Source organism: Lepidochelys olivacea, assembly GCF_965140295.1.
Source record: "Lepidochelys olivacea isolate rLepOli2 genome assembly, chromosome: 18".
NCBI lineage: Eukaryota > Metazoa > Chordata > Testudines > Cheloniidae > Lepidochelys > Lepidochelys olivacea.
Genome location: NC_140428.1, coordinates 10,994,217 through 11,009,909, shown reverse-complemented (window position 1 = coordinate 11,009,909; position 15,693 = coordinate 10,994,217). Strand labels below are relative to the sequence as shown.

Genomic DNA, 15,693 nt, shown 5'->3' with positions numbered 1-15,693 from the left:
CCAAACAATGCAGAAAGTGCTAAACTGTATAAAACAGAAGGTCCTTTAGGCTAGGCCAGTCTGTGTGCACAATGCAGTCACTCACAGGTGAGCACTGCTAATCCACCAGGAAATACTAAGAGTTGCAATTAGTAAATTTCAACTATGCTGAATGTTAGAGAGCTTATTCCTTCACTCTCCCACTTCCCTGGTCCTTCTCGCATGAACAGAGAGCAACAATACCCGAAGTCCGAAGGTGCAAACAATTCGATGTTTATTGGGGTGAACTTCCAGCAAGCTAAAATACAAGTTCCTTTTTCCTTATTTTCGAATCCCAACTTACTTCCTGTTTGCCCCTAATTTATATAGTAATATTCTTAGCTATACCTTAACCAATCATTCTACTGAAATTTAACTAACCAATCCTAACATATTGTAACATGATTAGCTAACCAATTATACCCACCACCTTAATTAGTTTACACCCAGCAAAATTAATTATACAGCAGACAGAAACAATCACAGAACCAGACAGAGACCATGCCAATAAACAATAGCAAAGTGGGAACTATAATGACACAACAATACAGAAGTGAGGATTTCACATCCTAGCTATTGATAAGTGAGTTCTTGCCAGACAGGATGCTATCAAACTAAGTTTCCTTTTACATTTTCTAGGTACTTCCCTTTCTCTGGAGGTGATAGGAATACAATCCTGTCCTGATAGTGCCTGACAGCCCAATAGCACCTTATTTCAATGTGACTAGTTTGGAATGTAAGGATGTGACTGTTCGCTTCCTAGCTTATGGCTGCCTCTGCTGCTTAGCCAAAGGCCTTAGCCTAAGAACAGGGCCTCAAACTGTCACAGTAAGAGAAGGCCCTTACACCAGCAGACAGTGATTTTGATTCTCTCTTTTATACCTCTAGAACTAGCCAAGTGATAAGAATACCCCTAAATTCTTAAAGTACAGGCCTTTGCAGACAGGCCTGAATATCTATATCCTAACACTGAATATCAAAAATTGAGAAGAGGATGTTCTGCATATGGCGATGTTTTACACGTATGAACAACTGTTTTTCCAGTTTAAGTAAACCAAAAGCTCTGGAGAGTTACCTGAAAGATAACTTAACAACTGAGACAAACATATACAGAATGACATGCCTACTAATTAGGCTGGGGTGTGGGTATTCAACACTGGTGTTTTAATTTCCTGACCTGACCTTCACAGCCCTGTGGTAGTGCATTGCTCTCTGGGTTCACTACAGTGGACTTTCACAGAACTTATAAAGAACACTAGTTGCCTCCCCTCCCCCAGCTTGGCCAGTGGGGCATTCGGTACATAGACCTGGGACTGGGAGTGCTCATCTCAGTGATGAGCCTTTGCAATTCAGCTCTCATATTCACATGGTTCAATTAGAAAGTTAATGGGAGGACCTGAACTATTTCTATTCCATGCTATGCAGGGTAAATAAGGTAGTTACCAGCCCAGGGAAGCAACTGTGACCTGGCAAATCATGTGATAAGTGCTGTGGAACCACATGTACACCTCACACATACAGAGCTTTCCTTATTTCAGATTTGTTACCCGCTTCTCCAAGCCAGTCAGGAATCCCTCCTCTCCTGTTTCTAGGAACTCTGTGATGGGGCTCAGCTGTGTTACGCTCTGAATCAGCTCTTCCCTGTATTCCAGTAATAGAGCAGACAGGGTCTTTCCCTCTTCTGTGCTCCCTGAGGAAGAAAGATTTGGAAATGCAAGAGAAAAAATAAGTCACGTTTGAAAAAAGTGACAGCAAGAGATTTTCCAGTGAGAGAAAGATCTAAGTGAATAGTAAAGCTTATCCTGAGCGTAAGTAGCAGAGAAAAACACTTCACTATTCTCTTTAAACTCTATGAAAGAAAAATGTCTCACTTATCTAACAGAGCACAAAGCCGCAAAGCAAACTGGAGGTTAATGACAGGTTTGCGAGGCCACTGCTTTGTGTCAAACTCAAATAAGAAAGGAACAGTCAATCCTGAGGCACAGTCAGACAACTGGCCCACGCTGGCCACCTAGCCATTGATTTAGACCTAAAGTGAGTGAAGGGCAAAGAAATTTCTGAGATTGCTCCACTGCAGGCAGTCAGAGTGGAAATGCAAAATCCTGCTCCGAAAAGCGTGGAGATCTCGGTTAGCATTTGTGGCTATATCACACACAACAGAGAGCTAGGGCCTGAGTGAAATGAAATCCGCATGCCTGAATAAAGAGTGCTGGGAGAGCGGCAGAAGGGTTTTGGAGGACCCGGAGAAGAGCTGTTCTCATGCCCATGGGTGTGCCTGCCCTCCTACCTGTTTGCTGCAGGGTCTCTCCACTGTCCTGCTCTCTCTCTAGCAGTGCTGCTTTTATCTTGGGATGTGTGTTTCGGAACAGCTTCAGTACAGACACAACAGTCTCAGCATCCAGACTCTGCTCATCCCTCACTTTGCTGAGCAAGCTCTTGAACGCTGACTGTTCTTTGGTGTCTTCCAAGCATGCTACTAGCATCTGTAAGACAACAGGAAAACGCTAGCCGGGGTTAGTAACACAGTTAACTGCCCTGTGCGGACGTACACAAAAGGTCAGCCACCCACAGCCCCTAGCTCAGCAGAGTCCTTCAGCCCACCGACTGGTGAGGTGCCCAGTGGAGGGGCACATTCATCTCTCCAACCACATCAAATTCTGTATCAGCTACAAGAACACTTTTAAATTCACCCATAAGCCTTCAGGAAAGAGAACGACAAGCCTACTTGACCAGCTTTTATATTTATTGTCAGTCTGACAAATTGCAGCTGGCAAGTGGCCCTATTTCAGGCCTGAATACATCTCTTCAGGAGCCTGTGCATGAGCCAGATTCCAACAGTGCTGAGGTACCTAATAAAACACATTCAAAGCAGTTTTGACAACTCAAGGCCGGAGTGGGGAATACTAGGTTTCACTGCAAAACAAGGAGGTCACTTGTGTGCATGGAGAGAGGGAAGTTTTTTTTAAGCAAGACTATCTGGGAACCTTTGACCTCAAGTCAGAAAACCAGGCACACCACACCGAAAAAGGTTTGGTGCCTGATGTTCAGCAATGCCAAGCACACAGAGCTTCAGCTGGTAGTGGTAAGATCAGAATGTGGGGTTCTAAAGTCTATCACTATGTCCCACACCAGCACAATAGGGTGGATGTGCTTGTGCTGCTAGGGAACCTATTAATCAGGGATAGAACAGGGGAAAAAAATAAGCTGGAGCTCTCATGGCCATTCCTTAGAGCCCATTAATGTTGTAAATACCGCCCCTTAAGACACAAGCTGTCTCACTCTCAAGGAGAGAAGGCATCCCTTCAGAGCAGGCATCCTTTGGTTAGTCTCTAAGGTGCCACAAGTACTCCTTTTCTTTTTGCATCCTTTATTAAAGGCTCCAGGGATGTTACAAAAGTACCTTTGAAGTTGAGTGCATAGCCCAGCTCCAGGGAGAATGGCCATTTTCTGCTATCATAGTCACTTTCATTTCTATGGTAAAAAGACTGAAGATAACTGCTTTAGGCCCCATCGGGGATGGTGTACTTGCTTTTTGTAACAGGTATAAATGCTCGTGTATTAGTACTGTGTGACAATGCAATGAGCTACTGCAAAGAGGGAGAGCTGCATGAGCCACAGAGGGAGAGCTGCATGAGCCCCAGCTCTTACCCTTCTAATGGCATTTTTACTGCCAAAGAGAGGAACATGGACATCAAGGGTTCCGTTATAAAGGACCTGTGGGAAGAATGGTGATGCAGACATGTTTGGAGTATTGACTTAAAGATCTTTAATGTGAAGAGCATTTTGGAATAAAAAGTTGATAACCAGACCTAGTAAATTCTCTGGTGTTGCACACCCGGCCCCTTTCTTTAAGGGCCTGATGCTGTGAGATGCAGAGCACATTCAACTTCCACTTAAGTGAATGGGAGTTGAGAGTGCTCAACACTTTCCCAGGATCAGACTTTCACTGCTTATATGAGAAAGTAAGTAGCATTGTTCGTAATTTTTTTTTTAAAAGGTAAAGAGAATAGCTAACCCAAGCTCCCAATTGCAGGTCTTTCTCAATGGACTACTTTGGAGAATGCAGTGCACTTGTAGCTGTGTAGGTCCCAGGATATCAGACAGACAAGGTGGGCCAGGTAATATCTTTTATTGGACCAGTTTCTGTTGGTGAGAGAGACAAGATTTTGAGTCACAGATCTGGGAAAGGTACTCCAAGCATCACAGAAAAATGCAAGATACAACATATTGTTTAGCATAAGTAGTTAGCACATATGCTAAGGAACTGGTCAAGGTGTGGCTCGAAAGCTTCTATCTCTCACCAACAGAAATTGGTTCAATAAAAGATATTATCTCACCCACCTTGTCTCTATATTGATGGATGTTTTTCCAATTTGTTTGGGACTTGTTAGGATGGGTGTTCTGAAGATGAAGAATCCCACTGTTCTCAGTGTTTCTAGAACAGCCTCTCTCAGACACAGCCCTCCATGAGAACTAGAACCTTCCAGCATTTTGGGGGAAGACTCAATAGTGCATCTTACAATTATTGGCTATGAAACTTTAAAAATGCCTCAGGTCCTGGAAAAGCTTAAGAAATATCACATTTAGATGGAATCTAAGCTTTCACTTATTATAAATTAATGTTTTAAACCCTTTTCATTGTAAAGAGCCTTGAACACATCAAACCAATTTTTCTGAATAAAACACTAAGTTCCCAAACACCCCATCTGCATCAGAGAGTTGGTGCTTTTCCAGCATTGTTTAGAATGCTCATAAAACCCTTCTCCTGGGACCAATATGACAAACAACACTGCACACAACAGTTGGTCCAGTGAGTTTTAACAGAAACTCATGCAAGAGAAACTGCAGAACTTATAAATTCCCTAGGAATTCCTTACAAGTGCTGCTGGAATTCCTATTTAAATCTGAATTTGGTCAGCTAGTAACTATACTACAGCAACAACATGCATCAACATTAATAACTTCCTTGGTTTTAAACCGAGTCTTGTTATTAGTCAGGTTGCGTGTACTTCTCCTGAAAGACAAATCCTGACACATTTATGAGAGTTAGCTGGGGCAGTAAGCAGTACTCTCTAAAATCAGCTGCACTATCTGCAAAATGGCTTGATTACTTAACCTAATGAAAGTCAAAAGGGCATTTTCTCAAAAGTTATGATGAGATGTGATAAAAACAAAAAACCCCAAAAAACCACACACCAGAGTTTAGAACAGGATACCGAGCACACCTTAGCTACAGAGCAACTCACGTGACTCCATTACTGCGTGATTTGCTCCTGCACAGCACTTTCACAGAGAAAGTGATTATCTGAGGGACAGCAGAATGGATCCTTGGAACTCAGGAAAACTACAAGATATAAGGGTCATGCTCAATGTAGAACTTCCCTCATCACACTCTACCACACCCCCTCCAAGGTATATTTGGTTAACAAAGTCATCCCTAAACAAGGTAGTTGCTGATTCCATAATTCAATCCCATTTATATTCTCTCAGAGACAGGCTGTACACAGAGTTCTAGCTGAGCATTGCTGTAAAGTCTCCTGCAACACAAGGCTTACCATCTATAAAAGGAAGGTTTCTGCTGGGAAAATTCAGAGACATAATGATCAATCCTCTGTGAAAGGAAGTTGTTTTTTTAGTGAGCAATTTTTGAAGTGCACACACTGAAGCAAAAGTAAAAGACTCACAGAACCTTCCCCTCTCAATACAGACAGAATTGTTATCAGCATGGATGGCACAGGAACTAGTTTTACATATCTGAACCATAGAAAAAACAAGCAGGTTATAACCAAATTATAAAGTTAATTAAAATGTCATGATGCACACAGAAGTCATAGAGAAAATGTGCACTCCGATTCCAACGCTGCCAATTCAGATACCAGAGGTCTTTTTGTTTTTCTAACATGCATTCTCATGGACAACTGACAAGTGGATCCTTAAACAACGGTGATGTCGCTAGAGAAGTCCCATCTCAACCTCAGCCCACAAAATGTCAATTAACTGACAAACTAAAACCAGGGACAAAGGCCTTGTCATAGACCAGAACTTCAGGATCCTTTTTCCAGCAACAGAGAGCATTTCTCTAGCACTGCCTTTAGTAAAGAAAGTAAAGTTTCAGCCAATTGCCCAATATTCAGGATGCAGAGGATAAAGGAGTTTACTCCCTCATAACTTTGTTCAAAAATTCCTGCTTTTGCAAAAGGAGAGCAATAATTGGGCAGGCTCATATATAATGGAAATGATCCACAAGCACAGTGACATTTACTCTACATGGAAAAATCAACACTCCTTTCGCTTCATCTGAACCTAGCAGTAAATGGAACAAATGAGCTGTGCAATAATTTGAATTGAGTTTCTCTAAGACAGCACAGGAAGATAAGATTTGACACCAGCAAAGCTCTTCCATGCTTCCCCAAATTACTGCAATTTTAGTCTCCTTCTCATTTCCAAGCAGTTTTCAGCGAGCCCAGAACCAAATTATATAGGAATAGTTTATACGAGAGGTACACAGAGAGATTCTAACCAAAAAACCTCAGATCTCACTAAATCAAGGGTGGACAAACTACGGCCCACAGACCGCATCCAGCCTGTCAGGTCTTTTAAGCTGGCCCTTGAGCTCCCACTGGGGAGCAGGGTCAAGGGCTTGCCCCACTCCGGCACGCCAGCCGGGGAGCAGGATTGGAAGCTTGCTGCACAGCTCCCAGAAGCAGCGGCATGATGTCCCCCCTCCAGCTCCGACATATAGGGCCAGCCAGGGGGCTCTCTGCATGCTGCCCCTCCCTCAAGCACCGCACCCCGCATTTCCCATTGGCTGGGAACCATTGGCATAGGAGCCAGAGGAGGGACATGCTGCTGCTTCTGGGAGCTGCTTGAGGTAAGCGCTGCCAGGAGCCTGCACTCTTGAGCCCCCACCCCCCTGCCCCAGCCCTAATCCCCCTCCTGCCCTCTGAACCCCTCAGTCCCAGCCCAAAGCACCCTCCTGCACCCCAAACCCCAGCCCTACCCTAGAGCCTGCACCCCCAGGCAGAGCCCGTGCCCTCCCCGCCGCAGCCCAGAGCCCACTCCTGCCCTCCAAACCCCTCAGTCCCAGCCCGGAGCACCCTCCTGCACCCCAAAACCCCCATCCCCAGCCCTACCCCAGAGCCCACACCCCCAGCCAGAGCCCTCACACCCCACCCCCCCACACCTCAGAGCGCCCTCACACATCCTGAACTCATCCTTTCTGGTGCCACCCCAGATCCCGCACCCCCTCCCACACCCCGACACCCAATTTCGTTAGCATTCATTGCCCGCCATACAATTTTTATACCCAGATGTGGCCCTGAGGCCAAAAACTTGGCCCACCTCTGCCCTAAAGAGAAAAGTAACTCATCAAGGGCATGTCTATATTTTCCATCCCCAGAAGCAGAGACTGTAGAGTCAAAACTGGAGAAACTAAGGGCTAGTCTACACTAGAAGTGCTACATCAGCGCAGACACTGTAGTGTGTCTAGTGAAGACACTCTATGCTGACTCTCAGGTCAGTGTAACTTATGTAGCTTGGGGGTGGCTTATTCACACCCCTGAGCAATGTAAGTTATACCAAAATAAGTATTAATGTAGACCTGGCCTAAGATTTCTCATGGATTTAAGAGAATGGGTCCACTGAGCCATGAGCCAAAAGATTACTTAAGGAAGAAACCCTGTGACTTTATACACCTTAACTGGATGTGCCAGGAAATAATGAAGTGGTACCATAGAGGGAAAATGTGAGCATAGTGTAGCCACCTTCCTAGAAGTGCCATGTGTCCACTGTAAAGAACCAGGTACCCCTTCATGGATGAGGAAAAGGTCCAAAAAGCTAAAGAATACGAAATGCTTAAGGAACAGAGAAATTGCCGGCCATGTCCAAGGCAAACCACTGCTGAAACCTGAGGAGCTGAAAAGCCAGTGTTGCCTACGATTTAATGGGCATCCTTGCAAAATCGCCATAAAATTACCAGCTATGGTACAGAGTCTGCTTGCCCTCTCTTGACACGTTATTAAAAATACACATATTTCACTTGCCAGCAGAGAAGAGTTACTCACAAAAGAGGCTCTGAAAAGTTGGAAAGCTCCCCTAGACCGGAGGACTTAACAGCAGTAGCCAGCATGAAGCAGTGTGAAGCAGAAAGAGGCGCTCCCTGCACACCTGGTTACTGCTCTTCTCCGAGTATGCTCCAGTGGCTCCAAAATGGCTATTACCTGCTATCACTGCCCTGATCATGCTCCCTTGCTGGACACTCATCCAGCTGGTGTTTTAGGACCCACATGCTGGGCCCAGGTGCTTTTTAAAGATCCCCTTTGGTCTGAGTAGGCTCCAGGCCCTCTTCTTCTTTAGCCTCCGGACTTACTCCCTGGGCACAGACTCTTCATGGAAGCTGCTGTAGGACCCAAGACCAGTTTTGAACCCGTCACACCTCTCTCACCCTTCCCAGAACTCCACCCTTGTGAGCGCTCTGGTTTAAAGTTTACCCTTTCAAAGACACATGATAATTGAAGTAAAGAGACAGTCTTTGTGAAGGATATCTAAAACAATCACTCTTCACTTTCGACAGTACAAGAGATATACAGAGCCATTCAAAATATGTATGCCGTTCCCTGCCTCAGTTTCCTCAACATTCTTGAGTGGTCTTTGTTATGTGGGACAGAGTCCTTCCAGGATTCCAAGTCTCCTCTCTTGGACCTCCAGCTCATGGTTTCTCCTCTGAATCAGTCTCCCCTCAGACCTCTGCAGCCACTTAAGCCTGGTCTACACTATGGGGGGGGGGGATCGATCTAAGATACGTAACTTCAGCTACGAGAATAGCGTAGCTGAAGTCGACATATCTTAGATCGACTTAGAATCACTTACTTCACATCCTCACAGCACGGGATTGACGGCCACCACTCCCCCATCGACTCCGCTTCCACCTCTCGCCCTGGTGGAGTTCCAGAGTCGACAGCAGAGCGATCAGGGATTGATTTATCGCGTCTACACTAGATGCGATAAATCGATCCCCGATAGATCGATCACTACCCACGGATTCGGCGGGTAGTGTAGAAGTGGCCTTAGAGTCATAGAGTTCAAGGCCAGAAGATCATGTAGTCTGACCTCCTGCATGGCACATGTCATCAAATCCCACCTAGCCATCCCCACACCAAGCCCAACAATGCAGACTGGACCAAATTATTACAGCCCTCTGGAGACTAAACTATTGTATGCCACAGGCAGAGAACAGGTGGGACCAGAGTGCACCAATGACTGAGGCCCCAGGACTGGCAGGGAATTAATTTGGTGAGATATACCCAGGTAAACCTAGCAAATGACCTGCACTACATGCTGCAGAGAAAGGAGAAACACCCCCACTTCTTGTGCTCAAAGATCCCTGCTAATCTGACCTGGGAGAAAATTCCTTCCCAGCTCCCAGAATGGAAATCAGTTTTACCCTGAACATGTGAGCAAGACCCACCACCATGCAGCTGAGAAAGAATACTCTGTACCAATTCAGAGCACTGGCCCACACCATACAGCATCCCATCTCCAGCCACAGCCATCTCTAAATCTTCAGATGAAAAAGAGAAAAATAAAATAAGACTATCTCAGGGAGGGAAAAGTTTCCTTCCTGACCATTAGGGGAAACTAGCTGAAGGCCTGAAGCATGAGATTCAGGACATAAGAGACTGGGCCAGAAAGGATCCCTTGGGCCATCAAGCCTTGCCCCCAACCTTCGCCCCGCATCATAGAAGGCAACCATGTCAAACAATCCCACTCATAAATTTATCAAACACTATCTTAAAACTAACTAGGTTGTTTGTCACCACTACTTGGCATAGAGAGTACATTTATAAAGTTTGTGAATGATACCAAGCTGGGAGGGGTTGCACGTACTTTGGAGGATAAGATTAAAATTCAAAATGATCTGGACAAACTGGAGAAATGGTCTGAAGTAAATAGGATGAAGTTCAATAAGGACAAATACAAAGTACTCCACTTAGGAAAGAACAATCAGTTGCACACATACCAAATGGGAAACGACTGCTTAGAAAGAGAGAAAACTTCGACATTGGTGAGGCCTCATCTGGAGTACTGTGTCCAGTTTTGGGCCCCACACTTCAAGAAGGATGTGGATAAATTGGAGAGAGTCCAGCGAAGGGCAACAAAAATGATTAGGGGACTGGAACACATGAGTTATGAGGAGAGGCTGAGGGAGCTGGGATTGTTTAGCCTGCAGAAGAGAAGAATGAGGGGGGATTTGATAGCTGCTTTCAACTACCTGAAAGGGGGTTCCAAAGAGGATGGCTCTAGACTGTTCTCAATGGTAGCAGATGACAGAACGAGGAGTAATGGTCTCAAGTTGCAGTGGGGGAGGTTTAGATTGGATATTAGGAAAAACTTTTTCACTAAGAGGGTGGTGAAACACTGGAATGCGTTACCTAGGGAGGTGGTAGAATCTCCTTCCTTAGAGGTTTTTAAGGTCAGGCTTGACAAAGCCCTGGCTGGGATGATTTAACTGGGAATTGGTCCTGCTTTGAGCAGGGGGTTGGACTAGATGACCTTCTGGGGTCCCTTCCAACCCTGATATTCTATGATTCTATGAAGGAGTACTGCAGAAAGGGATCTGGGGCCATAATGGATCACAAGCTAAATATGAATCAACAGTGTAACGCTGTTGCAAAAAAAAAAAAGCAAACATCATTCTGGGATGTATTAGCAGGAGTGTTATAAGCAAGACACAAGAACAGGTTTCAGAGTAGCAGCCATGTTAGTTTGTATTCGCAAAAAGAAAAGGAGTACTAGTCTCTAAGGTGCCACAAGTACTCCTTTTCTTTTTGCGAAGACACAAGAAGTAATTCTTTCACTCTACTCTGAGCTGATTAGGCCTCAACTGGAGTACCGTGTCCAGTTCTGGGTGCCACATTTCAGCAAAGATGTGGAGAGAGTCCAGAGAAGAGCAACAAAAATGATTAAAGGTCTAGAAAACATGACCTATGAGAGAAAACTGAAAAAAATGGCTTTGTTTAGTCTGAAGAGAAAACTGAGGGAGGACATAAGTTTTCAAGTACAAAAAAAATGGTATTACAAGGAGAGGTAAATTGCTCTCGTTAACCTCTGAAGATAGGACAAGAAACAATAGGCTTAAATTGCAGAAAGGGAGATTTAGGTTGGACATTAGGAAAAACTTCCTGCCTGTCAGGATAGTTAAGCGCTGGAATAAGCTGCCTAAGGAGGTTGAGGAATCTCTATCACTGGAGATTTTTAAGAGCAGGTTAGACAAACACCTGTCAGGGATGGTCTAGAAAATACTTAGTAAGAAAATACTTACAAGTGTAGAGGATTGGACTGGATGACCTCTCGAGGTCCCTTCCAGTCCTACAATGCTATGATTCTATTGGGAGGCTGTTTCAGAGCCCCACACCTCTGACGGTTGGAAATCTTCTTATGATGTCCAGCCTAAATTTATTCATGGCCAGTTTATCCCCAGTTGTTTTCGTGTGAACAACTTCCTTTAGCTTAAATAGGTCTCTACCTTACTGGTGTCTTCCCCCAATGTATTTATAAAAAACGATCAGATCCCCTCTCAGTCTTCTTTCTGGTAGGCAGAGCTGTCCCTTGGGTAGGGTGATTTGGGGCAACCGCCCTAGGCTCTGCACTTTGAGGGACCCTGCAGTTTGATAAAATCGGGACTGTCCCAATATTTAGCCCTTTGTCCTGCATCCCAACTGATGTATAATAGGGACGCCATTTGTCCCGATAGTCAGGTGAGGAGGCAGGTGGGAAGGTGAGGCGGGAGGGCGGGGTGAGGAGATGAACAAGGAAGCGAGCAGCAGGTGGGGAGGTGAGAAGGCAGGCGGTTGGGCGGCAGTGAGGAGAAGAGCGGCGGTCAGGCAGATGCTGCCGGATGGAAAGGAGACTAGCAGGGAGGCTGATTTATCCTAGGCCCCGCACCTCCTAGAACCGGCCCTGCTGCTAGGCTAAACAAGCCAAGCTCTTTCAGACTTCTCTCTTAAGACAGGCTCTCCATTCTCTGTTCTGTTGCAGTTTGAATTCATTCTTTCTTGAACACAGGTGAGCAAAACCATACACAGTATTCCAGATGAGGTCGTACCAATGCCTTGTACAATGGCTTTAATACTTCCCTTATCTCTACTGGACTACACTGACACTGCAGCGGCCTAACTACATCATGCTTTACTTTACGCTGCTCGTGGAGGTGGAGTTATTAAGTTGGCATAGCCAGGTAGTTACATTTGTGGGAGTGAAATTTAAATGTAGACACTTCCACAGTTAGGTTGACATAAGCTGCCTTGCATTGACCTATCTCTATCATGTAGACCAGACCAAAAAAGATTTCCTCTTCACTCAGGAAACATGTCCCTTTCTTCCTTTCTCTTCAACATCTCAGTCTCTGTGGTTTTAAGACCTTTAGGAACACTGCTGTCTCTGTTTTCCACTCTTCCTCCTCTAGAGATTTGGAGAGCTGATTTCACCTAGGTTGCAGTTACCCCTTTGTTCTGCCAGGACCAGTTTAGTCACTTGGCTATAGTTCTTAAGGACTGTCTGATTCAGAAGTACAGACTCAGGCACCCCTCCCTGTCTCTTTAGCACAAGGAGTGTCTCTGGAAAGATGTTAATTCCTTGGGTATGACTACGGCAATAAAATAAGGAGTGCAAGTGAGTCTCAGAGCCCAGGACTCGGGCTCGCAGGGCTCGTGCTACAGTACTAAAAATAGCCCACGGGTTTCAGAGCCCAACCTTCAGCCTGAGCTACAGATTGTAGACTAGGGCTCTATACACTCAGGCTTTCAGACTTGCTGCAAGGTGGGGTGTTTGTTTTTTGCAGTGTAGATGTACCCCTTGAAACCAAAGCCTGGGTTACACTTAAAAATTAGACCGACTTAGCTTCATCGTACAGGACTGTGAAAAAATTTGAGCCCTCAGTGCCATAATTAGGTTAACCTAATCCCAGTGTAGACATGGCTAGGTCGACAGAATTCTTCCACAACCTAGCCATCACCTCTCAGGGATGGATTAACACATTGATGGAAAAACCCCTTCTGTCAATGTAGGGAGCATTTATACCACAGTACTGTAATGGCACAGCCATAGGTGTGCCACTGTAGCTGCTGTAGTGTAGACATGCCCCAAGTAGATAGCAATACAAGTGGGCAAACTGAGGCACACAATATTCATAGAAATCCAGAAGTTTCCCAGGTTTTCCACTGCTGCCAGAAGGCATATATGAAAGATTCCAACAAGCGACTGGCAAAATAACACCAAGGAAAGAAAACTCTTTCAATCCTACCACTGACACAATTACAGCCTTAATTATATGTCCTGAGCTGGATTTCTCTGAGGTGAACTTGCACTTTAAGCATCACTTCAAAACACAGCACTATGTTTCCCTGAAGACGACACCAGGACTCCCTCCCTGGAAATAAAGTGTGGATTTGGAGTAGGTGCCTACAGAGCCTGTTTATCCCAGCAGGAAGCTCAGGAAATGGATAGTTCTGGCTGAGTGGGGAGTTTTAGTCTAAGCCCTCAGTTACAATGGGTTGAGGTTCCTCCTCCTCCACAATTACCTTTGGGACAGAAATTTTTCATGCTTGTTCACAGCCCAGAAATTATTTTCTGGAAGGTTTGAAGAAAATCCATTTCTCATTTATTTGGCATTTATATATAGCTGCTGAAAAATTGTCCAAGTGCCGTTGTGCAGTCAGACAGCTAAAAAATAATGCGGATTTCAAACTGATCCGGTGCAGGCAGAATTCGGTGCCTGCAGGAGCCCCAGTGAAGTCAAAAGGGCCCTACATGGGCTCAGGGGTCCACGCGCACCAACTCACAGTAGGATCAAAGGAATGCAAACTTCACCTTGTTTGAAAAATAAAAGGAGCAGAGTTACAAAGTCAGAGAAAATGAAGGCAGGACACAGTCCACAGGGATGTTGTAATGTCCTGGGACAGTTGGAGGAGAGGGCATGCTGGAGGTGGGCTAGGTGTGCTGGGGGATGTGGTAGAGCCAAGATCCACCATGCTTGATCCTCCACTGGCATACGCTCTATTACAGACCTTACACCAGTGTGAAGTTCGAGTAGGTCCCCTGCTGCTCCAACATCCTTCAGGGCCAAGCAGCCAAGGAACAGGGAGCTGCAACTGGCTCTCTGCAGCTGCAGCTCTCCACTATGTCCATGCAGCAGAGAATTGAGGCAAACACCATCAGTGTGTTACCTAGGGAGGTGGTGGAATCTCCTTCCTTTGAAGTTTTTAAGATCAGGCTTGACAAAGCCCTGGCTGGGATGATTTAGTTGGGGATTGGTCCTGCTTTGAGCAGGGGGTTGGACTAGATGACCTCCTGAGGTCCCTTCCAACCCTGATATTCTAGGATAGACTAAAAATCAACACTCTGCCCTGACCCTGCCTCTTCCCCACAGAACATCGGCTTCCTGTGATGGCTCCATGCATGTAAGCATCCTTGAGCTCAAGAGCCATGTTCCAGTCTCCTCAGGACAGGTGAGGATGAAGGAATTAATGAACCTGCTTTGACTTCTCAGATCCACTTCTTTCTTTGTGATCCAGTTCCTTGCTTGTAATCCTTTCCCCGGATATTTTTGGGCAATTCTGCACTAAGCGGAGGCCCAGTTTGAAGGTTTTGGCACTAATGTACCAGACATTCATGTAAGAACTGAAGTCCTGGGCTGAGGCACCAAGATGAATGCTTTTGGCTTCTTCATTGATTCAGCACTAGTAAGGGCCCAAGATTTAGAAAACCTAGTAATTAGGCCTGTCATAAATATAAAGGGAAGGGTAACCACCTTTCTGTATACAGTGCTATAAAATCCCTCCTGGCCAGAGGCAAAACCCTTTCACCTGTAAAGGGTTAAGAAGCTAAAATAACCTCGCTGGCACCTGACCCAAAATGACCAACGAGGGGACAAGATACTTTCAAATCTGGAGGGGGGGACGGGGGGACAAAGGGTTTGTCTGTCTGTGTGATGCATTTGGCGGGAACAGATCAGGAATGCAGCCTTACAACTCCTGTTAAGCTAGTAAATAATCTAGCCAGAAATGCGTTAGATTTCCTTTTGTTTAATGGCTGGTAAAATAAGCTGTGCTGGATGGAATGTAGATTCCAGTTTTTGTCTTTTTGTAACTTAAGGTTTTGCCTAGAGGGATTCTCTATGTTTTGAATCTGATTACCCTGTAAAATATTTATCATCCTGATTTTACAGAGGTGATTCTTTTACCTTTTCTTTAATTAAAATTCTTCTTTTAAGAACCTGATTGATTTTTCATTATTCCAAAAATGCAACGGTTTGGGTCTGTGCTCACCTGTACAAATTGGTGAGGATGCTTATCAAGCCTTCCCCAGGAAAGGGGTATAGGGCTTGGGTGGGATATTTTGGGGGAAGACGTCTCCAAGTGGGCTCTTTCCCTGTTCTTTGTTTAAAACGCTTGGTGGTGGCAACATACAGTTCAAGGACAAGGCAAAGTTTATACCTTGGAGAAGTTTTTAACCTAAGCTGGTAAGAATAAGCTTAGGGGGTCTTTCATGCAGGTCCCCACATCTGTACCCTAGAGTTCAGAGTGGGGAAGGAAACTTGACAAGGCCTCTCTTCAACGACAGTGCAGAAGCTGAAGGTGGAGCCAGTGATTTAGTCCACAGGGAAGTGACAGGTCTAAT

General features: G+C 45.2%; 1 protein-coding gene across 3 annotated transcripts in view; it reads right to left on the bottom strand.

Moving 5' to 3' along the window:
- The window catches only part of ZBTB40 (zinc finger and BTB domain containing 40), a 78,866-nt gene that overhangs the window by 43,546 nt on the left and 19,627 nt on the right, over positions 1 to 15,693 (bottom strand). For all 3 annotated transcript variants that reach the window (XM_084651953.1, XM_084651954.1, XM_084651955.1), the window contains exons 4-5: positions 2,306 to 2,501; positions 1,566 to 1,708 (exon numbers count right to left, since the gene is read on the bottom strand). In XM_084651953.1, the coding sequence (XP_084508079.1) occupies positions 1,566 to 1,708; positions 2,306 to 2,501 (339 nt within the window). The remainder of the gene's footprint in view (positions 1 to 1,565; positions 1,709 to 2,305; positions 2,502 to 15,693) is intronic.